This window comes from Heterocephalus glaber, unplaced genomic scaffold, assembly GCF_053883595.1.
Source record: "Heterocephalus glaber isolate CG9 unplaced genomic scaffold, H.glaber_assembly_v1.0 deba00001497, whole genome shotgun sequence".
In the NCBI taxonomy this organism is placed as follows: domain Eukaryota; kingdom Metazoa; phylum Chordata; class Mammalia; order Rodentia; family Bathyergidae; genus Heterocephalus; species Heterocephalus glaber.
Genome location: NW_028258320.1, coordinates 68859066 through 68885767, shown reverse-complemented (window position 1 = coordinate 68885767; position 26702 = coordinate 68859066). Strand labels below are relative to the sequence as shown.

The window sequence follows — 26702 nt, the reverse complement described above, 5'->3', positions numbered from 1 at the left end:
CTAAAGATTTTTGAAAGAGCTACTGACATAATCAGGCTTGTCTCTTTAGAATATGTCATTTGTTTGGAGAATAAATTGTAACCTAGAAATAATGAAGGTAGAGAGAGCTCATAGATGATTGTATTGGTGTCAGTAAGAGAAAGTGGATGACATTTGAATGGTGATTATCAAAATGAAAAAGACAGTTCTAATGGAAGAGATATTGTGCACATAGAAATTAGAATCTGCTAATTGAATGGATATTGGACATAATAAAGTGTGTCCTAAATAACTGGAACATGATTCTTAGAGAAAATAATATAAAGTAAAAATTGAGACTTGAGTTCATATGGATAAAACTGATCATGTGTTGCGATTACCCAGTGGAATGTTTCATTTAGTATTTTGAAGTAATAAAAGTGAGAATAATCTCAGAAGCTCAATCATCTCAAAAGATGATTTTAGGGCAAAACACACATGCTTTTAAAAACCGTAATATACAACAATATTTGTTATCATTACCAGTAGTAATAATACTAAATATAACAGCTGAATCTATTTAGTGCTTGATATATGAGAAGTACTATTATTTCTTTTCTGCAGGTAAAGAAACTAAGCCTGAATAGGTTAAGTAAATTGTCTAAAGTAAAACATAGAGATTATAGATGTACATTTTTTTTTTTTTTTTTTTGGTACCGGGGATCAAACTCGGGTCCTTGCACTTGCGCAGCAGGTGGTGAAACCACTGAGCTAAATCCCTGGCCCTGTAGATGTACATTTTGAAACTAAGCTGTTGTATTCTTCCTTTAAACCCATTTTAAAAAGTGGCAAGAATGATGACATAAATGTTTGAAGTGAGGGGAAATATTTTGAGAGCAATTAATGGCAATGTGTCTTTTACTATAATACATTTTAAAATATTAACTGCATATTTTGATCACATTTTATATGTTTGTGATGTAGAATACTCAATATTATTTTGATTTTGAACTTACAGCTTGTACATGCAGTGGCCATGCAAATATTTGTCATTTGCACACAGGAAAATGTTTCTGCACAACGAAAGGAATAAAAGGTGATCAATGCCAATTGTAAGTACCAATGATTTTTAAAATTGTCTTTTTTATGTACATTATATTATCCATACTTGATGAAGTTAAAAGGGAGGTCAACTCATATATGATTTTAGGGCACTTCCTATTGAGAAAGGTCTTTTGGTATTAAAAATCAATGGAACTAAATTAGAATCCTGTGTATTAAAACAGAAGATTGCCTCTGATATTTTATAAGACTAAAGCTTAGTTGTAGTAAGTAGAGCCAACTTTATGGCCTGTGAATTTGCACAGGGCCCCGTGCTTAGAAGCACATCACACTTAATGTTTTTCTGTTACTGTTTTGAAATTCCAATTAATTTTTAACAAAACCCCTACATTTGTATTTTGTACCATCCTTCCCCACTCTCTCAAATTATCTACTAGATCCTGGTCATAAACAGTGTGATTTGTCTTGATTAAACCCTTTGTTGATTGGATAACAATATGAAGCAATGAAAAAAGTTTCTGTAGACTATAGTTACAGTATTATAGACAAAAATGAAATATGAGTTTCTGCCATGATCTTAAACAGAGAAATTTTTACTGTAGTTTTGCATAAATGATGTTCCCATATAACCATCTATAGTCATTACTCAGTACCATATTTTTTGTTTCTAGAAAAGAGACAATAGTATTTTAATTCATTGAAATCTTGAGCTTATTAGCTTATATAATTTAGAATTAATATGTAAGAAATCTAGAAAGTGCATAGTTCTAAGTGTCAAATATACATTTTGCACATGTTTTATTTATGTATTTTTATAAGGGAGGAAATGAAATGCCAAGTTGTAAGGAATATTTTATAGATAGTAGATGATTTTCACTCAATACCTTTTTGTTTGTTCATTTAACTTTTAGTATTGGGTAATAGAGAATAGGGCCAGCATTCTTAAAGTGATTATTTGCTATGGTATATTTATATTAGAAAAAATGTTCCTGTTAGGGAGTAGAGATAATCATTTATATCAATAAACATTTATAAAGTTAGTGCTTAATTCTATTAAGGAAAATAAGTAACACACTTTTTTTGGCCTGAAGTATTTTTCTGACTTACAGTGAAGTACTAGACAAAGTACAACATATTAGTTTATTTTATTAGTTATTTGGTATGTCTATGAACCCTTCCCTCTTCTCAGGGTAACTCTTTGGCTTTATGTATGTAGTCAAGATGTCCATCTTGATGTTATTTTACATAACCTTCCCTACCTGATACTGCTTCTTCTTCTATCTCCTAATTCCTTCTTTGTATTACCAATGTGCTTGTCTACATCCTTTGCTACAGTGAATTTCTTTAGGGACCATTATATCAGTAGCACAATATGATTATTCAATGAATTTATTTATGGAATGGAATGAAGTAATTATTAGTGGGATACTAAATAGGGAATGATTAATTCCTTCTGGAAGGATAAGGAAAGTTTGAGCAAGGACTATTTAGCTGGATCTTGAACAATGGGTAAAATTTCCAAGTATAGAAGATAATACAAAGAAGGGGAAACTGCATCAGTAAAAACAAGAACATGATAGTAGCATTTGCAGAATTCCTCAAGGATGTAGAGAGCTGACAAGAACCTTGTTCCCACCCTTGCACTTAGAAAGACTGAAATTCCTGAGTTTTTTTCTGAAGCCATTAGAGAATTGAGATCACAGGGTAACCAGTGGCTAAAAGTTAAAAAAAGACACGAGCCTGCAGAGAACCATGAGACATGAATATTTGCTTACCTGGACTGGAACCATCTGAAAACTGGTAAGAATTAATGAGGGTGATTGATAAATTGCCAGAGGTTGACTTCGCACTGTCTGTAATGTGAAGCTTGTGTGAGCCATTGAATCGGTGAGGTCTGTATCTGTTTTAGTCTTTCCTTTCACATATTCAACCAGTTTTTCATGGGTATAATTAGAGAAGATTTTGAGAAAACATTCTTGTTTGTGTAAGCTCATGGAAGGGAATGCCAGCCACACTGGGCAGAGCATGAGCAGCTGATTAGACTATCCATTTAAAAGGGGCAAATTATTCATATTGCCATGAAGATGATAGCGCTCAGTCTAGTCTTGCCCTTATACACAGTTGGTAATAAAAATAGCAATTTTAAAAAATAAGGAAACATAAACTATAATATAAATAAATAATTGGCAGTGTAGTATTTTAAAAAATATTTAGTTTTGAGGAATGACATACGTAGATCTTAAAAAATCATATCTTTTTGTAAAATTTCTTCAATTTTACAATGTGAAGCAACATATATTTGGAGTCTGTGATGTATCATATCTCTCAATTAGACTCATTTTCAATGTAATAGTATAAGGAAGTTTAGTTTTTCTTCAGCCTTCTGATAACAATCATTGTGATAGAAACTAGTGTTCCCCAATGAGAATCAAGTGGGAGATATGATAAAAATAGGTGAAAGTTTGGATGAGATGTTGTAGCCAGTACTTATAACGCATCTTGGCAATTCCCTTAGCTCACATGATTTCACCACAGTTATAGAGGACAGTTCTGTACATTTGACACTATCCTGCATCAGTCATGAGTCTCTTTAATCCCTTGCTGGTTGCAGAGTGCCTTATTTCTCCCCAAGTGGAACCAGGAAGTGTTAGACAGTTAAAGCCAGTATGAGTAATCTTCAGGCAGAATGGACTAGTAGTTTTCATACATTTTCCACTTTTCACCAAGGTTGCCTGAGATCACTGACTATAGAAAATATGCATAACCAAGTCCTTATCTCAGTACTTGATGAGGTATCTCTACTGAGTCGGTTGCTACTGAATGTGGCTCTAGATGACAGATCCTCATCATGAGATTTTTATAAATGATGACTTATCAGATAGCACTCAGTACAATGATGCTGATTGTAAGTGGGCTAGGGGTTATCCTGATGTATATAGTAATTATTCAGAATCTTACCTGTGGTCAATTGGGATAGTGTACAGCTTTAAGGAGAAGCATTAGTGTTTATGTAATATCAGCACATGAAAAGTATGACAGATAATAATTATAAAAGTTAAAAACTTGGCAAGTTTTTTCCTGTATAAAACCTTGAAAGGGTAATTCATCACCTCAGCCCATGGTATGAACATCAGCAGACCTTCAATGATAGCATTTAAAGATGTTTATCTCATGTCACCATAGGGAAGGTAATGTTGAAAATCATTCCCAGAATTTAATCATAAAGCTTGTTGAGGGCAAGTGAAATGGAAACCTCAGCTGTGACAGTTCTTTTATGCCAAAGTCACTGCCTAATGGGAAGGAGTGGGACTTCAAGACCTTGAATGGCGATTCTTATGAATATCACCTCAGAACTTGAAACCCCCAGATTACCCTCAGTACTTCTAGTTGAGAGAAAAGTCCTGTATCTTTGGCTAGAGCAGAATAGCCTCACTTTCCTTGAAACAATGCAACAATTTCACCTGAGGGTTATGCTTCATAAAAAGAAGTTTATCCTCTTACAGAGCATATTCTCCGTTTTCTGGGAAACTTTGAAGTTTTTCATTTTATAGTTCTGGATCGTAGGCAGTCCAAGGTTGAGAAGCCACAGTGGTTTGAGGCCTTTTTTTTGCTGATGGGGACTCTCTGCAGTGTCTCAGTTGCACAGAGAATCACAGTGAAGGCACATACAAAAGATAGAGTCAAATGTGCTTTTGTAACTGATTTGGTCTTGAGATAACACCTTAGTCTATTAATCCACAAATGGGTTAATCCATGCATGAGGGCAGAGCCTTTATGACCTAATAATCTCTTAAAGGCCCTATCTGGTCCCACCTCTTAGTGTTTCACAGTGAGGATTAAATTTCATCTTGAGTTTTGGTGGGAACATTGAATAAATAGTGTCTATTAACTGGCTGTATTTTCTTGGGTGTCTTCCAGGTGTTTCCTTAATAAGATAGTAAGGAGTACAACAGTAAGGGGAGCTCTGGAGTTTTTGTGAAATTCACCAGGTGGCTATTTTCTGTAAGCCACAGTATATTTTAGAAAATGTTGCCAGGAATCTTTGTTTTCTAGTGTCAAAGGATGTTTCAAAATTCCAGAATAAAAGAGGCCAGGTGGTAACATTTAGCTCTTAAACATAGATAGAAGTAATAGTCCAGAAGCCCAGATGGTCACCAGAGAATATTAGCTGGCAAGGATTTGCAGTAATGACTAAGAGTGATGAGAAACGCAACTAGATTATTGCTTAACATATATCCCCAGGAACAAATAGAAACCATCAGCCAGTAAGCAGACTGTTATCAGCTGGACAAATAGAAAATTAAGACTCTATAAATCTGATCCGGATCTTGATTTTCAGAGCCTATCTGTAAGAGATTGGGTTCCTTTAAGAAAGTACTTCTACCAACTCATCAAGACATGCAGTAAATATTAACCCACTCTATCTCCAATGGGATTTGAAGCCATTTAATAGGAAAAGTGGTGAGGAAAAGCAGAACACACATTACTTTTCAAAATTTGCTGGGTGAAGTACTTGAACTCATATGGATCCCCAAAATAACATTAATTTACTTAAAATTATGTTTAAATCAGGTCAGTGGTGCACCCCTGTAGTCCCAGCAGGAGGATTGCTTGAACCCAAGAGTTCAGGGATAGGCTGGACAACAACACAGCAAGACCCTATCTCTTTAAAAAATCTATTTATCATTGTTAATATGTACCTTAAGGAATTACACTAATAATAGTTCAGAAGACATTATTGATAAATTTTACCTTAACATTTACTCCATGTGAAAAACAAAACCATGTTTCCAATTTGGCCTATGAAGTAGACATTGTGTATTATACCCTTTTAAAAATTATATTTATTTTAACTGATACAAAAAATTACACATAATGAAATACCATGTGATGTTTTAGTACATGTATACATAGTATAATCAAGTTAAATATATCTGTCTGCTCAATCATTTATCAGTTCTTTATGGTGAAAACAGTCAAAGTCCGTTTTCTTGCTTTTTCAGAGATACAATGCTGATCACTATTTATAGTCCTCTGGGGTTCAGTAGTACACTAGAACTTCTTACTCCTATCTACGTGCAACTGAACCCCATCGATCGTATTTTCCCCATCTCTTTTACTCACTCCCCCACCCTCCAGTCTCCGATAACCATTGTGAATTTCTGTATTAACATCTTATATTCTACATGTAAGTTCGCGTGATACTTATCTTTCTGTGCTTGATGTATTTCACTTAACATAATTATCTCTAGTTGCCTCCATGTTTTTGTTCATTATTTTTTATGACTGAATATCATTCCATTATATATATATGTGTATATATATGTATATATATATGTATATATATCCTTTTATCAGTTGATGGACTCATATTTCCTTTCTCGGCTGTTACGAAGAGTGTTACAGTGAAATTGGGCATGCAGATGTCTCGACACACTGATTTTATTCCTTTTAAATATAAACTTAGGTGTGCAATTTTGGGATCATATGTTACTTTAATTTTTAGCGTTTTGTGGAAGCTCCATACTCTTTTCACAATGACTATGTTAATTTACATTCCATTCCACAGTGTGCAAAGCTTCCCTTTACTCCATATCCTTGCCAGCACTTGTTATATTTAGTGTTTTTCATCATAGTCACAGTGGGGTGAAATGGTATTTTATTTTAGTTTTGATTGTTATTCCCCTGGTGATTAGTGATGCTAAGGACTGGAACAGAGGGTCTTAAAGACTACATGGTGCAAGGCCTTCTCCCAACTCCCTGTACACCAGTTGTACTTTCAACTTGGATCAAACTTTTATTGTGTATAACCTTTAAGGCACAGAGAGCTTGCAGTGAAGTTATTTTAAGTTCTGAAAGAAAGCAACCTCCAATCCAGATTGATGTACCCTGCAAAACTATCTTTCAGAAATAATGGAGAAATAAGATACTTTCATGACAAACAACTGAAGAAATTCATGACCACCAAACCAGCTCTACAAAATGTTCTGAAGGATATTTTAGGAAGAGATAATGAATACCACAATTCCAAGAACACCACTAGAAAGAACCCATCAGGCAAGGCAAGCAATGAAATAGAGGGGGAAAACAAGGAACCAACAACAGAAAAACAATATGATGAGGACAAGCCAATATATATCAGTTATAAACATCAATGTAAATGGTCTCAATTCACCAATGAAAAGAAACAGAATGGATCAAGAAGCAAAATTCAAGAAATTGCTGCATATAGGAATACATTTAAATTAAAAAGAAATTCATAGACTGAAAATCATAGGATGAAAAACAATATTTTATGCAACAGGAACCCAGAAAAAAGCAAGGGTAGCTATCCTATTTGCAGACAAAATGAAGTTTGAGCCAAGACTGATCAAAGGTAGCAAAGAAGTTCACTACATACTTAATAAGGGGAAACTCTAAGAAAAAAAGATAACAATCATAAATACATATGCACCAAATACTGACACATCTAACTATATAAAAGAAATATTAATGAACATGAAAAATCAAGCACTAACAACTATAATTGGGGATCTCAATACCCCATTGTGACAAACAGATAGATCAACTAGACAAAAAATCAACAAAGAAATATGAGAACTGATTCAAACATACGAACAAGTGGACTTAGTGGATTTCTGCAGAGTGTTTCACCCCACAGTATTAGAATACACATTCTTCTCAGCTGCTCGTGGGATGTTCTCCAAAATAAACCACATGCTAGTCCATAGAATATGCTTAAGTAAATATAAAGGAATTGGAATTATTCCATGCATATTATCAGACTATAGTGCAATGAAACTGGAGCTCAATAGCAAAAGAAACAACAAGAACTACATAAACACATGGAAATTAAATAACATCTCATTTAACTTTTAATGGGTCACAGATTAAATTAATGAACAAATTAGACAGTTTCTACAATTAAATGATCATGCCCAAACATACCAGAACTGATAGGACAAAATGAAAGCAGTCCAATGAGGGAAATTTATAGCAGTGAACTCTTACATCAGGAAAACAAAGCAAACTCAAACAATCTAATGTTGAACCTCAGACTTCTAGAATAAGAAGAAGTCAAGCTCAAAACTCTTACGAGGAAGGAAATTATAAAGATCAGAGCAGAAATTAATGCAGTGGAGACTAAGAAAACAATACAAAGAATTAATGAATGGAAGAGTTTGTTCTTTAAAAGATTAAATAAAATTGATAAATCCTTAGCCAACCTTATTTTAAAAAAGGAAAGAGTCAAATCCATGCAATTAGGAATAAAAAGGGTGAAATCACAACAGATCCTGCAGAAATCCAGATGGCCATCTATACCTACTTTGAAAACTTTTCTTCTATTAAGATTGAAAACACAGAAGAAATGGACAGATTCCTAGATACATATGAGTTACCAAAGCTGAATCAAGAAGGTATAAAAAATCTAAATAAACCAATATTAGTCAACAAAATTGAAGATTTAATTAAAAACCTACCAACAAAGAAATATCCAGGCCCTGATGGATTCACAGCTGAATTCTACAAGAAAATTAGAGAACATCTAATGCCACTACTCCGAAAAATCTTTAATGAAATTGAAAGGGAAGGGATACTCCCAAACTCATTCTGGGAAGCAAGTATTACCCTGATACCAAAACCAGGGAAGGATCCAACCAAAGAAGAGAACTACAGGCCAATCTCTCTAGTGAACATAAAGGCAAAAATGCTCAACAAGATACTGGCAAACAGAGTGCAGCAAATCATCAAGAAGTTTATAGATTATGACCAAGTAGGATTTATTCCAGTGATGCAGGGATGGTTCAACATATGCAAATCAGTGAATGTAATACACCATATAACAGAGTCAAGGACAAAGCCATATCATCATCTCAGTAGATGTAGAAAAAGCATTTTTCAAAGTTCAACACCCATTCATGATAAAACCCTACAGAAATTTGTAAGAAATGGTCTTTATCTCAATCTGCTAGAAGCCATCTATGAAAAACCAACAGCCAATGTCATACTAAATGGTCAAAACCAGAAAGCTTTCACTCTAAAATCAGGAATAAGACAAGGATATCCAGTATCTCCACTCCTATTTAATATAGTTGTGGAAACATTAGCCAGAGAAATTAGACAAGAGAAAGAAGTTAAAATAGGAAAAGAAGAATTTAAATTATCATTACTTGAAGTTGCCATAATGGTGTACAGAGAAGACTCCAAAAACTCCACCAATACACCTCTAGATTTAATAACCAAATTCAGTAGCATAGCTGGATGCAAAGTCAACACTCAAAAATCAATGGAATTCCTGTACACAAATAAACTTACTGAGAGAAATTCAAGAAACCACAGCTTTCGCAATAGCATCAGATAAAATGAAATATTTAGGAATCAATCTAACAAAGGAAGTAAAAGATACTTACATTGAAAACTACAATACTCTGGAAAAGAAAATCAAAGAGAATACCTGAAAATAGAAAGCTATCCCTTGCTTGTGGGTAGGAAGAGCCAACAGAGTAAAAATGGCCATACTTCCAAAATTGTTATGCAGATTTAATGCAATCCTGGTCAAAATACCAGTAACATATCTCTCAGAACTAGTTGGAGACCAGAAGAACTATTTGGAACCAGAAGAAACCTAGAATAGCAAAAGCAATTCTGGGGAACAAAGGCAAGGCAAGAGACATTACAATCCCTGACTTGAAATTATACTACAGAGGTACTGTGATAAAAACAACACAGTACTGGCAACCCCCCCCCGCCCCGCCCCAAACGAGAACAAAACCAAAACCTCCCAAAAACCAGATCTGAGGATCAGTGGAACAGATTAGAAGATGTAGAAACAACTCCAAACACACTCAGGTACCTTATCTTTGACAAAGGAACCCAAAACCTTCAATGGAAGAAAGATAGCTCTTTAACAGTGGTGTTGGAAAAGCTGGCTTTCCAAATGCCAAAGATTAAAACTAGACCCTTATCTTTCACCAGGCACTAAACTAAAATTGAAATGGATCAAAGATTTAAATATTAAAACAGAAACACTAGATCTACTGGAAGAGAGAATAGGTTCAACTCTTGAAGACACTAGTGTAGGCAAGGACTACATCAACAAAACCACAGCTACACAAGAAATATCAAAAAGAATCAATAACCAGGATCTCATCTTACTAAAAAGCTTTTGCACAGCAAAAGAAAGCATCAACAAAGTGAAGAGACAACCCACGATATGGGGAAAAATTTTTGCCAGCTGTTCTTCAGACAAAAGACTAATATCTAAAATATATGAAGAATTTTTAAAAAATCAGACCTTTCCAAATTAAAAGACCTGATCCAAAATAGGCATCTGAAATGTATAGACATTTTTCAGATCAGGAAGTAGAAATGGCAAATAAATATATGAAAATATGTTCAACATTATTGGTCATTCAAGAGATGCAAATTAAAACAACACTGAGATTCCATCTCACTCCAGAAAGAATGGCTTATATCAAGAAATCAACCAATAATAAATGATGGTGGGGCTGAGGGGAAAAAAGGATAGTCATGGATAATTTCTATTTCCTTGTTTGGTGTTTTTAGTTACTGTGTTGTCATTTGAATAATCTTAAATACCTTGTTCATTAAGTGGGACTACTGGCTAAATAAGTGAACCATTAATCTGGTGTTTTGGGTTAATTTGCTGTGTGACCCCTATTTATGTTTAAAAACCTTTGTAAACCTCCCAGGTCTTGTACAATAACTACTTTCACTGAAGACTGTTTTTGGGAGTCTAGCATAGTCCCTGATCTCCAAGTGAATCATTACATTGACTGCAAGCATAATAAAGTTATGTGGTCCTAACTCTGTGTGATCTGAACAGGCCCTAATACGTATAGAATTGTGGGAGTGTTAGTAAAAATAAAAACAGAAAAAAAAGAAAAAAGGAGAAGGAGGAGGAGGAGCATAACAATTACACAACAAAGAATGGAATATCAATTTAAAATTGAAAATATACTAATTAAAAGACAGAAACAATTATAAAAGGAACAGACATTATGCCAAAGAAGGACAATGCATGTTAAGCTTTTATTTTTGTTAATAGTTGTAACTAAAAGTTATCTTCAAATATCAGGAGATGAAATACATAGCTTTCTAGTATGTTCCAGCTTTACCTCAGTGAAGAAATAAAGTAAGCTTCAAGATTTTAATGTAGAAAGTTTGTCTGGTATAAGTGTAGAAATTTTATCAAGTTGTTTCAAATGCTTACCTGGTATAAAATAATTACTGCTATACACTACTTTGTCAGTTTGATTCATTCTGGTGGCTGCAGGCAGTGACTGCTATGTAGATCAGCACTGTTATATTTTGGAACAGTGATAAATTATTGACAATATTTCAGTGTAATATTTTTCTAAATTATTATTTTTTGTCTTATTTTGATATTTGGCAGATGCGAATAGGATATCCTCTCTTTAGTTTATTATTGTTTTTCCTCTTCTACCATAATCATCATTAGCATCATCATAGCAAACCAATATTGAGATTTAGTAAATGTCTGCCTTTTAACTGAGCACTTTTATTTAGCTCTTCTTGTATCTGTGATGTGAATAATGTCACTATACCCATTTTACTGAGAAGAAAATTGGGACTTGAAAAAGTTAATTTTTCCAGTGTCACATTCTGGATAATATAGGAATGGACCTCTGTGTAATTTTTTTGATTTAAAAGCCATAGTTTTTACTTATTGTATACTTATCATTTCTTTATTAAAAATAATTAACAAACATTGAGGTACTCTTTCCACATATTATGTTTTTGTAGTTAGTATAGAAAAAATTCACTTATTTTTTGTAGAAATACAAAAACTAGCAAGCACATAGTTAAATGCATTGAAAATGTATTATGATTATTTAGCTTATTATTTTCCACTATTTGATTCTTCATTAATTAAAATCTATGTTTTATAATATTTTTTGTTTTAATGAACTCTACTAAAGCCAAGCATTTTATGTTATCTTTTACCTCTTTAAATTTTAGAAGTTATCTTTTTAGAAGTTAACCTTTTATCTATATTAGAAGTTATCTTTTACCTCTTTATCTATTTTAGAAGTTATCTATCTCTTAGAAGTTATCTTTTACCTCTTTAAACTTAATTTAATTTGAATAATAAGTCACTGAATTGGTATCCATGTACATATATTGTATAAAATATACATATATACTATATATAGTATAAAATTTGCTTTGGAAACTGTCCAAGAAATAGCATTATATAAAACCAATCTATATCTCTGTTACCAGCAATCGTTATTTTAGTTTTATTCTGAAAATAGTTAATGAAAAGTATAATTTTAAAAATTTTCAAAAAACTCATGTTTTTCTTTCACTGCTATACTTAACCATATTTTTGATGTATTTAACATAGAACTTGTGAATATGAAGGGTCTTTTTATTTTTAATAATCTGCTTATATGAATTAAAAGTTAGAGCTCCTGAATTTAGTTCATATTGTCTATTTTGTCTGGGTTGGCTGACTTAGAGAAAAATTGTTTTAGCACAACTAAGGAGATGTTTTAAAAATACAGATTCATTGTTGTAGAAATTAATGAAAAATAGATTAATTTCAAAGAATACCATAAGTAAGAAAATGTGGATTTATGAATTCCTTCAATATTTTCTTCTACCTAGTAATATCATTATACCTTTATCCATATTTACCTTCTCATATTATTAAGAATTGATATATATCCCAAAGTTCATAATCTTATCCAGTCTTTCGATATCTTTTATATTCTTCTCAGATATGTTTATCTTTGTATTTTTCTCTCATTTGTGCTTCTTTATAGGCTTTCTAGAATTGATTCTTTTGAAGACTTATTTGTGAAATTTCAATTACTGATAAAATTTATACTAGATATTTATTGTAGAGTTTAAATTTTTTGCATGAAATGAAGCTTTGAATTACATTGTTTGATAGTAAATAAGTTTTTGTGTTTTCATAGATGTGACTCTGAAAATCGCTATGTTGGTAATCCACTTAGAGGAACATGTTATTGTAAGTATTTGTATATTTTAATATTAAATAGTTTATATTATTAGTTTCAGATACTAATAATCATCTTGAATAACTATAGTTTTATATTCTATTAAATGTATTTGGTGCATTTTTTCCTAATAGTAAAATAGCAAAATATATTACTCTAAACATGGAACATGTTTAGTAGACTCAGGTAATTTCAATGTAATTTTTAAACAAATAGATTTTTTGCAGGGGCAGTTTTGGTCATTACCAAAAATCAGCTCTAATTTTGTGCAAGTAGATAGTTTTTATTTGGTAACTTATTGTATGGTAGGTATATGTTTAGCTCTCACTGCAACCAAATTGTTTCTTAATGGTTGTTCTGATTTACATTCCTGCTAGTAGTGTATGAGAGTTTAAATTCTTCAGCATTTCCAAACACCATCTTTCTTAGTTACTTTTCTTGTTGCTAAGACAAAATACCCAACACCCAAAATTAAAGGAGGAAAGGTTTATTTAGTTCACAGTTGTAGTGGTCACAGTCTCTAATCAGCTGGCACCAAGGCAGGGTAGCATGGAAGAGGAGAAACAGTGTATAGCAGACAGAAGATAGCAAAGCACACAAGGGAGGACCACAACTCTTCCTATCCCTTATGTCTTATCCAAGCTATCTGGGGGTGATGTGTGTGTGTGTAGCATTCACACCTTTAATCCTAGTGCCCTTGAACCCAGCATCATACAATCTCTATCCAACCACCTCTGAAAAAGCCCCACCTATGATTACATGAGGCTTTGGGGAGACATCTAGACACAACCCATGACACCATCTATAGTTTTTTTGCAGGGTTAAAAAAAAATTTTAATTTATATTAGTACATATTGCAGCATATAATGATTATATTTCTCATGGAGAGTTGGTACATGTACATTATGCATCTTAATTATTTTTTCATCCTTTCCCTCTTCACTTCCTCCCACTTCTGTTTGTCTCTGTATTTTAAAAATTATTTTACTGTATTAGTACATGTGTGTAGTATGTAATATTTATATTCCTTGTGGGAATTTGATATATGTACATCAAACATTTTAATTTCCTTTTTATCCCCTATCTCTTCCTTCCCTCCTCCCTCCACCCATCCTTTGATCCTGTTCATTGTGTGTGTGTTTTAAGTACCTGTTTGTGGAACATAAATTGTTTTCATTGTTTGTGGGGATTTGATACATGTACATAAAATATCTTAATTTCTTTTCTTATCCTCTTTCCCTTCCCTCCCTCCTCCCTCTATCCTCTATCTTGGTCCTCTTCCTTTTTGGGAGCAATGTTTGCAATGTATGATGTTTACATTCCTTGTGTGGAGTTGGTATGTGTAAATAACACATCTTAATTCCTTTTTTTATCCTTTTTTGATCTGCTTTTCCCCCTCTGCCTCCATTTCTCGATCCTCTTCCCTTTTGAGAAAGATTTATGTCCCTACTTCCTGTTATCTGTCTTTTATTTTGGTCTTTATACATTGGGATTCTCATGTAAGAGAAATCATGTGATATTTAAGCTCTTATGTCTGATTTTTAAAATTTAAAATTATGATCTCAAGGTGCATCCATTTTCCTACAAATGACTCAAGTTTATCTTTCTTTATGACAGAGTAGTACTCCATTGGTATATAGCACATTTTATTTATCCATTTATCTGTTGATGAACATATAGGCCACTTCCAAGACTTAACTATTATGAGTTGTGCTGCTATAAACATGGGTATATATGTATCACATGTAAACATGGATATATATGATGTATTTAATGGTTTGGGGCAGATACATAGAAGGGGAATTCCTGGACCAAAAAAAATTTCTAATTTTAGTTTGCTTGTGGATTTTTGAAAAATAGTATTAATTTATCTGCGTATTTTTATGCCAATAACTCTTTTATAATTAATGTAGTTTTGAATAAGTCTTGCAGTCAGGTAGCATATATCCCACAAATTTCTTCTTAATTTTCAAATTTATTTTGACTATTAAATTTTTTTCTATAATGTAGGAAGACTCTAAAGAGTATGATTGTGAATTTACACAAAAGCACATGCTAGAATTTAGAATGAAATTGTGCTGAATTCATAGATGAATTTGAGGAGTTGACATTTTAACTACATGTCTTTTGAGCCATAGACATGGTATCTCCCTTTAGCTTTTCTTAATCTTTCATTTATCTGAACAATATTTCCTAGTTTTTATTGTACATGTCTTTCACAGTGTTTTCTGTCAACTTCTCCCCTATATATTTTGCATTTTGACGCGTTGCTAATGGAAGAGTAATAATATTTCATTTTGTTTGCTTCTGGCATTTCTATTTACAATTGATTTTTACATTGCATTTACATCTTATGGTATTGATAAAGCCACCTTTTTTTTCTAGTACCTTTTTAGTTGATTCTATCAGAATTTCAATATGGATAATATCTTCTAGAAATAAAGCAGTTTGACTTTTTCTTTCATATCTGAATGGCTTTTATATCTTTTTCTTGCCTTATTGCAATGGCTAGCACCTCTAATACATGTTAGTATGCAAACATTTATTCTTATCTCCTTCAGTTCTTCTCCATCTTGGAAAACAGTTACTCTTTCAACATTAAATATAGTATACATTTTTCCTACTCAGTGTTATTAGTTTGAGGAAATTTTCCTTTATACACAGTGGTGGGCATTATTATGAGCAATGGGTGTTTATTTATTTATATTTTTTCAGCATCAATATAAATGACCATAAATAACCTCTATTTTACTTGGTTAAACAGTGATTTTAATTTTTTTCCCCATTAAGTTTATTGGTACATTTTCAGTATAAAATACAGTTACATTCATCATTGGGATATTGTACCATTTCATGAGTATCTTTATTCTCATTTTTTTCCCCTTCCCCTGGCCTCCCTTCACCCCCTCCACCCTTCCTTATTTGCAAAAACTTTGTTTCCATTTTTTTCCTTTTCTCATATTTTTTCTTTTCCCTTTTTTCCCTTCCCCTACCCCTTCCACTTCCCCTGCACCCTTAGACCTTTTCTTCCTGTTACACAATATCAATTGTACATTTTTTAAATTAAAATATCAAGATCTAGGAGACATTACCACAGATTTTACAGAATTTAAAAGGATATAGAAAGCATATTACAAAAATCTGTTTTGAAATAAATTTGACAACTTCTAAGAAGTACCTTGGAAGACAAATTAATGAAACTAACTCTGGAGGAAATATAAAATTTGAATAGCACTTATTAAAGAAAGTATATTCCTAGCTTGAAAACCTACCTATATGACAAGAGCAGGCTCATAAACATTTTAACTGATAAATTATATCAAACAATTAAAGCAGAAAAAAGAAGGAACACTTCTCCCCTCATTTTAGGAACTCAACATTGTGCTAATCCTAAAACTGGATAAAGATAATAGAAGAAAAAAGTATGAACATTGATAGAAATTTGTTTAACAAAACAAACTATTGGAAGTCAGATCTGGCAGGATGTAGAAAGTGGTTTTGTTATAGGGATGGCAGTGTTGGTTCAGCATTGGAAGATCCACCCCCAAAAGTCATCATTTAAACAGAGGAAAGGAAAAAGCCATATGATCCTGTCAGTAGTTGGAGAAAAAGTATTGGACCAAATTCTACAGCTGTTCATGTTAAAAGCTATCAGGAGACTAGAAGTAGAACAGAAACTTCTCAACAGATTAAAGACATGTACTCCATACTTCCAGCGAGAATGCCTTATATGAATGGAGAAGATACAATGCTTTCTCCTTTAGGTGGGGAACAAGGGCAGATATGCTTACTCTTTATCTGTCCATTAAACTTTGAAACCTAGCCCCCACCAAAATAGTCTGGCAATAAAATGACACAATTAGGATCGGATTGGCAAGGTAGAAGCAAAATCTTTCTATGTAGATGAAATGATCATCTACAGAGAAAATACTAAGAAATCTCTAGGAGCCCCTAGAACTTGTATTTGAATTTAGCAGGATTAGAAAACACAAGGTATATCTAAAAATTCAGGTCTGTGTATACTTGCTATAAATGAAGAATTGGATATTGAAATTTTAAACTTATGTAGGAGTACAAAGGACCTAGAAAAGTTAAAAAGAAAAAACAAAAAACCATTGTTGGAAGATGTTTAGTACCTAATTTTAAGACTTCTTCTAAAGCTACAGTAATTAAGGCAGTGTTGTTGTAAGGAAAGACATATAGATCATTTAAATAAAACAGAGAATCTAGAAATAGAATCACACATATATGGTCCACTGAGTTTTGAAAGATTATTTAACATTAGCATTTTATAGAATATAAACTCAATTCAGGAGCTGAGGAAGAGATAGTGTTTTCAGCAAATGGCACTAGAACACCTGGTATCTGTGTATAAAAAATTAACCTTAACCCTTTATTTCCATACATAAAAATAACTTGAAGGGATCTATGAACCTAAATATGAAAGCCTAAAAGTATAAAACTTTAAGAAGAAATTATAAGGGAAAATGTTTATGAATTCAGGATAGGCAAGAACTACCTAGGATACAAAAGACATGATGTATAAAAGAAAAATTTGATAAATGAGATTCCATCAAAATGTAGAACTTTAAATGACATCATTAAAATGAAAAGCAGTCCTTAAATAGACCATATTTACAATGCATGTAACCTATGACCAGAATATATAAAGAATTCTTAGAGCTTATTAATAGACAACCCAATTAAAATGTGGACATAAGAAGATGATAAATAGCCAGTACAGCACAAGGAAAGGTGTGCAACACTAGAATCAGAAAAATACTAATCAGTACAATAACAAGATTGAGTTATACACTCATTAGGGAGACTAAGTTAAAAGTTTTGAAAGCCTTGTCATGACTTTTTCTTTTTGTTGGATTCTCCCCCTTTGCGCTTAATTTTTCATGCCCAAAGGATTCATTCTGCTGGGTTTCCTGGGGTTGTGATCCTCCTTGCCTTTTCCTAGGGTATTGTCTAAAATTTTTTGGAGTGCCGGTTTGATATTCATGAAATTCCTGAGATGCTCTTTATCATGAAAGTACCTTATTTCTCCATCAATTTTGAAAGACAGTTTTGCAGGGTACATCAATCTGCGTTGCAGGCTGTTTTCCTTTAGGGCTTGAAATACATCACTCCAAGCTCTTCTTGCCTTGAGGGTTTGCATTGAGAAGTCTGCTGTGATTCTGATGGGCTTTCCTTTGGATGTGATTTATTTCTTTTCTCTCACTACTTGTAGAATTTTGTGCTTCTGTTGGATTTCTTTAATCCTTACTATTATATGCCTATGTGTAGATTTGTTTTGATCAAGGCTATTTGGAGTCCTATATGCCTCACTTATCTGTATGTCAAGTTCTTTTCCCCTGCTTGGGAAGTTTTCTGCCATCACTTCTGTGAAGAGTTTTTTTTTATGTCATCTGCACTCTCTCCTCTTTCTTCATTGACTCGTCAGTCTTATGTTATTCTTCTTTGCATCATCTAGCCGCTGCTGGACTGATTTCTTGTGTTCTTTTACAATTTTAAAGCAGTTTTTCTTTTCCTCCTCACTAATTGCAGTCTTTTCTTCTATATCTGAAATTCTATCCTCACATTGGTTCATTCTGCTGCACAGACTTTGGATAGAGTGTTTAATCTCCTGGAAATCTGTTTGTATGTGTTTTATGGATTCCATTTTTTTCCTATGTTGGGATTCCATCATGTTCCTCAGATCCTCTTTTTTTTTAATCTGTGTCCTCTCTAGATTTATTAATCATGTCTTGCACCATGAGCAAAATCTTTGCTGTTATCTGAGTAATTATTTCTGATTTCATTTTTCCCAGATCCTCTTTTGTTGCCAGTTCAGAGAGTCCAGGTTGTTGAGTATCAGATTGTTCCATCTCATTTCCCATTGGGGTAGCTGTAGGAGATCGAGAAGTCTGTTTTTGAGGCTTGTTTACATGTCTTCTCATTTCCAGGGTGGGGAGGGTGCTTCTGGCACCTGCACAGCTCACCTTCTCTGCCCTAGGAGCTTGGGATGGCGGTGGGGGAGCTTCCTTCTGGGTTCTCGTGATTTTAATTTTTTAAGTTAATAAGAGGTATAACATTATATGGTTATATTTTTTGGTCCATTATCGAATTGGTGATAATTGGGATTATTTCTAGGCTTTTGCAGTTAAGAAAAAAAATGAAGCTATGAGCATTTATAGTTTCTTTGTGTGTATACACATTTTCATTTTCCTCAGGTAGGGTCTTGGGAGTATAATTGCTTTTTTTTAAACTTTGTAAGAAGCTGCACATCAGTTTTTAGCATGTATGTACCATTTTAATTCACACTAGCAATTTATGAGTTTCAATTTCTCTACATCTTATAGCATTGTTTAGTAATGTCTGTCTTCTTATAATAGATGTAGCGTGTATGTGGTTTTATCTTTTTTAAAATTTCTTTTTCTTTAAAAAATTTTTATTTTTTTATTAGTACTTGTTTGCAGTATTTAATGACTAATTTCTTTTCTGGGAGCTGGTATATCATCATAACAGATCTTCATTCTTTTTTCATCCCTTCTCCTACCGCTCCCTTACTTCTCACTCCATCTCTTGGTCCCTTTTCCTTTTGCAGAAGATCTCTCTCTTTTCCAATTTTCTATCTTTCATTTTGTTCTTTTTCAATTTGAGGGTTCTCATATAAAAGAAACCATGCCATATTTAAGTTTGTGAGTTTGATGTATTTTACTTAAAATTATGGTCTCAAGATACATCCATTTTCCTACAACTAACTCAAGCTTATACTTCTTTATGGCAAAATATTACTTCATTGTGTGTAAATATTCCTTTTTTCTTATCCATTGATCTATTGGTGGACATAATAGGCCACTTCTAAGATTAGGCTTTATGAATTTTGCTGCTATCATGGATATACTTGTATTACTGTAATATTTTATCTTACTGTTTTGGGAAGATACTGCTGCTGAATGTCCTATAACACAGAGGACACCCTGCTCAGAATAGAAAATTTCTGGCCTAAAATATCAAGCTAGATATGCTAAACCTATGATAAAAGACTTTATCTGATTTAGATTTGATTTATATTAAATAACATTTAACAGGTGTTTTTTTCATGCAGAAGAGTGACAAAGTGTGTGTTAGTATTTGTTTTTATGTTTTAGGAGATACTGATGCTCAGAGTTTACCTTATAATTTATCAGAGTTGCAAAAATAGGATAATTTAATTTCTTGTTTGGAATACTTTTATAAAAACAAATGCCATCTCATCACTGATTTGGTTACACATTGGTAAACTTCATATAGGAAAGTCATGGTAAATTGTATAATCCTTCCTTTTATTTCTATTATTTTATGTATTCTTTTACTTTTCATTTATTTATTCCTTTATTTAAAATAAATAAAGAATTGTTTGCTGAATTTATTTTGAGGTGATACAGTTTTCTATATTTGTATCATTATGAACTTACAGATTCATATGTGTATAACATGTTTCAACCCACATGCAATTATTATCTTTACTGATGGCTCATATTGTTCGATTTCTTTGTCATTTAAATTAACTTTATTGTCTAGCTTTTTTTTTTTTTACATCTTTTAGTTTTCTTTTTTCAAATATCCTAATTTTATGTGGCCATATGTCTGTATGATTTTTTAAAAATTACTAATTCCTTTTTGATTTGAGTCTTCAGCCTTTATTATGCCTCAAGTAGTAACTAGTTATAATTATGAACACATTATGTAACTTACATTTCATGTATTATAAATATGCAATATATTAATGTTTAAGCCTATTTATTTTTAAGACCAGTATAACTCTTCTTGTTGATAACTACTGTCCACAATAAATATGTGAGCCATCATCTGTAATTTTAAATTTTTTATTGACTGCATTAAAAAAGTACAAAGAAATATGACATGTCTTATTTAACTCAACATACTTAAAATATTTTCATTATAACATGTAATCGTATTTTAAAAAGCATTGAGATATTTACATTACTTTTCTTATCACTGTTATTATTTTTGTATTGTTTGAAGTACAGTTTATATTCTGTACTTAAAGCACAACTTAATGTAAATTTGTCACCTTTCAACTAAGACACATATGACATGTGGCTACCTTATTGGACAATTTATCTTCAGGTTGTATAGGTCCACCTCACCTCTTTGGAAATGGCAAGGAGTAGTTATAAAGCACTAGATGGCACTATTACCATTTTTTATGAGACCATTAAAGCTTAACTTTTGAAAAGTGGTTCTTGTATGAGACCATTAAATTTAAGTACTTTTGAAAGGAACAGTGGTTCTTAAAATAATGTTAATGGAAACTATTCCAATGTTAAAGATTAGGTCAAAATTTGAGATCCAGGAGTACAGTGTAATTTAAAGCAATTGAGAACAGTGTGGTATTAACTTACTTAAAAAAATTCATCTGCAGTTTTGTTTTATATACAGTCTTAGTTGCTTTGCAAAATTTAAAACCCCAAGACAAATATGAAATGTGATAAAAAATATAGTATATGTTTAGATTTTAAAAAATTTATTACGGTAAAAGACACATTGCTATTATTCCACCTCAAAATACTTCCCCTTTGTATCAACACACTTACCCTATCATTTTTGCCACTTTCTGAAGCAATTCTAAAGTCCTTTTTCTTGTGTGTTTTTAGTTGAGCTGTTGTGTCCTAGATGTTCTAAATTAATTAAACACATTTACCTATTATTGTCCTTTTGACTTTGGGTAATAACCAGAAGTTGCATGTTGCCAGATCCAGTAAGATAAGGTGGATGAGGACTCACTATAATGTTTCTATGAGCCTTCTTTTCTGTTGCATGGCATTTGGCAGCAGCATTCCCTGTATTTTTGCTATACCTCATGAAGACACAAAATCCATTCATCTTACTGTAAACTCTAGTTGTTTTTGATTTATCTAATTAATGTTTGTTGTAAGCTGACAGACATTGTTTATAAGCCTATTATTTATTGAATTTGATACTTTTTTGTTTGAAAAATGAGATATTTCTAAGAAAAATCATTGTAGCTGTGAATTAAAAGCTGATACCAATATCAGTTAATTACTTCAAAGGCTATGAATACAAAACAAATGAAAGCAATTAAAACTTGAAATAATCCTCATATTTAGTGAAATTATTCTGTTTTTATTCTAAGTCTGAGTAACAGCATTTCTTTTTTAAAACTAATATTTTATTTTTAGTCAATTTGTGTTTTGGGAATTTTTCACATATATCACATATATATATGTATACTTAAATAGGATCTGGCTGGTCTACTTACAAGTGGCCAAGATGTGACTTTAATATATACATAAATTCTAAAGTCTTATATTCAGCATATTAAAGGCATGATGTACTAAATATTATCTGACATAAGTAGGTATTTCTACTTACTGCCATGAAGTGCTGTAGCAAGAAAACCCTTTCTGAATGCTGGATCCTTGATCTTTAATTTTTTGTAGCCTCCAGAACTGTGAGCCCCAGAATTTTTGTTCACTATAAATTATCCAGTCGGTGTTGTGTTATAGAAGCACAGCATGGCCTAAGATATATGGGAAGTCATTCTGTTTTTATGAATATTTAATGACTTTATCTGCTTGTTCTTAAATATACCAAACTTTCCTTTAAATTGTGACTTTTGCATTTACTGTTTTTCTCTCTCAATTACTCTATCCCAGCTCATATTCCTAAGCTACACATAAAGAACACCTAAAGACATCATAAATCTTTTATTTGCTTAACACTTATAAGATTTGAACTTATCTCACTTGTTTGTTTACTTAAATGTAGGTTTTAAAGTAAAATAAAATTTTACTAGAATAAAATCCTATGAGCACAGGACCTGATCTTTTGAGCCTCCATATTTAGAAATGTATGTGGCTCATAGCAGGCCTTTAGTAAGTATGTGATGGTAGTACACTCATATGAGTGTTATTCATAAATGAATAAACATGTTTTATCATTGTATATGGGTTCATTTTTATTGATAGGTTACTTCACCAAAAATTTTGGGAGATCATAGAACATCAAAGATAATAGTATTGATATTTTGTAATGGATATAGGTAATAGTATTTTATCATTGGAAAAAACCTTAAGTAGCAGCCGTTCATGTAAAGAAAACTAAGTTTCAAGCTTTTGTTGCTTTCTTTTGTTTTTTGCTTAACCTGTGGAACATTTATTTCAGATAAGATCTAAGTGGATTCCTATGTATCACTGAAAAATTATTGGAAGTTTAATTATTTTGACATACTATGAAGCAAAGGAAAATGGCTTCTGAAGAGGCCATAACATATTACTTGAAAACCTTTTCTTAGAATCATTCAAGTATAAGCATTGGTGATCATCATCTATTTTCTTTTATTCATTGATGAAAATAGTAAGTTCCAATCAGCCTAAGTGCATATCCTAGGTCACATAATCTTTCATGTTTAGAGTTAGGATAAAAACTTGATGCTTTTCTATGATACTCTAACAAATGTATTTTCAAATTTTCTGCAACAGATGTTACCTTTGAATAATTGCTGTAAATATTTTAAGCTCATAGTTATAACTGCAAATATGGATCACACTGGTAAGCAAATAAGAGTAAATGATTAATGAGTATTTATTGAATATTTATTATGTGCAAAATAAATGTATACTAATTGTTTCATTTAATAATCAAAAGAATGGTATATTCTTAGACAGTAAAGAGAGTTAATTATTGGGATTTACTCACTTGTCTTTATTCTTTTATATATTTATTTACCACTTTGTTAGCCTCAGGGTATCACAGTGAACCAAACAGGTTCTGCTCATTGATGCTTATACAAGGTATGATTAAACTATACTATGAATGTTTAAATTGAAAATGTTTATTACAATAAAAGATTCATTGCCATTAATCCCTCTCGATACTCCCATTCACTTTTAACAATTATCCCATTGTTCTCAACACATTCTGAAGTAGTTCTGAAAGTACTCATTTATGAGTCTTTGCAAGGTATGATTGAAAATATGGTGAATTCTGCCACCAAGTGCTATGTAATGGTAAGGCATGCTTGTAAAAACATGGTTTTCCTTTATCTACATTAGTCACCATATCTGGTATGATGCAATTTCTAGCTTTTTCATGAAAGGCAAATGTTTTCAATTAATTTAGGACATCAAGGTAGACACAACAATGAAACCAAAGACACTTTTACTGTAATAAAATTTTTTAATGTAAACATTCACCATATTTTAGAATCCTACCTTATAGACTACTAGTGAAAATATATATTAAAATAGTTATATAATTATCTGAGTATGCTCTTCATAATAAGTGTAAATGAGGCTTATAGATGCTTTGGAAATATATTACGAGAATCCCCAACCAAACTTGTGTGACAGAAAGTGGTTGAGGTAAGAGAATGATTGAACTTTGATATAAAGAATGACTTGTTAAGTGGAAGCTGTATGAGCATAGTAGAATGAAAATAGGCAGCATGTGCAAATATTTGTGGCTAGAAAGGACATGCAATATTTTAGTTATTAAAGAAAGCCAAGAAATATCCTTTATATGACTTTGTGAGTGAGAAAAATTAGAGTTAGAAAGGAGAAAATGTAGTCTGAGAACAGAAAGAGAGGAATAGCTTTGGAAATCAAGAAAGAAGAGAATGCTAAAAACATAGAAAAGCAGAAAAACAAGTTAGAAAAATTACAAAGTAGGCTGCAGTGCCACCCTAAATGCAGTGCCATCCCTAAGAGAGGGTAACCTGACTCTGAAAGCACAAGGTAGTCCAGGAGAGGACCGACTGTCCCTATAATAAACAATGGCACAGCAGACCTAGATGAAGTCAATCCTATGACTATTTCAAGCTGGAAATTAGGTGTAGAGGAGACTTATTATGGAAGCAACTCCTATTGTATGGCAGGCTAGATCTGCTGAAGAAACTCACTGTAGTGCTCTTCATATCTCAGAGTTGTATATGCAGGAGTCATCTTGTGAGGAGTTTTATTGGTTGAGAGGGAGCTACTGAGTGGATCAGAAATCACAGAAAACAACTACATTTTGGGGTTTCTAGGGACACACTGTCACAGTAAGTGGAAACATCCACTAGAGACAGTTATGAAGAAGGGGAGGGTCAGTTGCATATTGGCTGAGAAATTTAAGCATTAAAAAGTTTCATATCTGGGGGACATGGTGGTCAGCAGTACTGCCCTTTGTGATGAAGAGCAATGCTATGTTTGTAGTTTTTTGAAAACACCAGGGTCTATATCATCAGATTGCTTTGTTCAATCACTTACTTACCTCTATCATAGATTTTAGTGGTCTCTTTTATTTGCTCACTCAGCAGTACTTGGCTGCTTGTCACATCATTGGGTATATTGATGGGGCTCCTCTAAAGAACTTTGGCCTCTAACCAGTACACATGAAGTGAAGTTAGTTGGGGATAGCAGTGACTTCTAATCAACAAAGAAAACAAACTAGAAAGTCTCTGGAGTGAATAAATCCCTGAGAAAAACAACATATCATTGACTAGTGCTGATTTGTGGGAAAGGTAGGTCATGACTCAGCATTCCTAGACCACTAATCTGTTAGGAAAGAGGGAACAAGAATATAACAGGGTTCTGTCAAAACTCACTATCCTTCTTCCAGACATGATGGATTCCAGTACTAGAGGTTCCGGACAGAAACTTCCAAACCAAACACTTCAGTGTGGAAGAATATTTTGGACCATTTTCTTTTGCTTCCTCTTTCTTCTTTTTGATTTTTCCTTTTTATTTATTTTAAAAATCTTTTATTATTTTTAATTCAATTTGGATTTATTGATCCTTTCTACTCTTTTTCACCATCCTGTTTATTAAAATGTTATTTCTGTTTATCATATTTTGTATTTCCCCAACCCTTCCATTTAAAACTATTATTATCATTATTATTTTTACCTTTTTTTTTTTTTTGGTACCGGAGATTGAACTCAGGATCTTGTGCTTGTGAGGCAGGCGGCGGAACCACTGAGCTAAATTCCCGGACCTATTATTTTTACTTTTATTAATTTTTAGGCTTTTAGCTCAATTGATATTATTTTACTTTCTTGCCTTCTATTGTTCTTGGTATTATAAGTTTTGATTGCTTTGTACTGTATTTCATTTTCCAGTTTATCTTTGTGTTGTAATTATTATTTCAGTTTGTTTTCTCCTCTCAGAGTGGTACTGGGATTGAGTCCTCAAAATAGGGCCACTCATGAAGAAGACCCTCACATAAAAGTGGAATTCATATCCATCTTAAAAGATGCCCAAATCTCCACAGCAAAACATAAGAAATATGAAAAAACAAGGCAACATGACTCCTTCGAAGGTTCATGACTATTCAATAACTCAATTCAAAATACTGAGATAGATGAAAAGTGTACAAAGAATTGAAAATGTTGATCTTTAAAATGACTCTAGAGAGGGCACAACTAATTGAATTAAGGAACACAATGCAGGATATAAAGAGCAACTCTGTAGAGAGATAAAGCCTAAAAAATAACCAAACAGAAACTGTGAAAATGAGAAGCTCAATAAGTAAAAAACAAACGAGCAAACAAACAAAACCAAACAAACCTCAGTGGAATACCTTACAAGTTGACTACATCAAAATAAGGAAATCTCAGGGCTTTAAGACAAAGTTGGTGTATTATCACATTGAGACAGTAATTAAGAAAAAGATACA

The 26702-nt window shown here is 32.5% G+C and overlaps 1 protein-coding gene across 12 annotated transcripts in view; it reads left to right on the top strand.

Moving 5' to 3' along the window:
* Atrnl1 (attractin like 1) overlaps positions 1 to 26702 on the top strand; it is an 833568-nt gene that overhangs the window by 298061 nt on the left and 508805 nt on the right. For all 12 annotated transcript variants that reach the window (XR_015440462.1, XM_087185263.1, XM_004838867.4 and 9 more), the window contains 2 exons: positions 977 to 1070; positions 12990 to 13042. Coding sequence is in view for 11 of the 12 variants with exons in the window: in XM_087185263.1 (XP_087041389.1) it covers positions 977 to 1070; positions 12990 to 13042 (147 nt within the window). In the remaining variant the exon portion in view is untranslated. The remainder of the gene's footprint in view (positions 1 to 976; positions 1071 to 12989; positions 13043 to 26702) is intronic.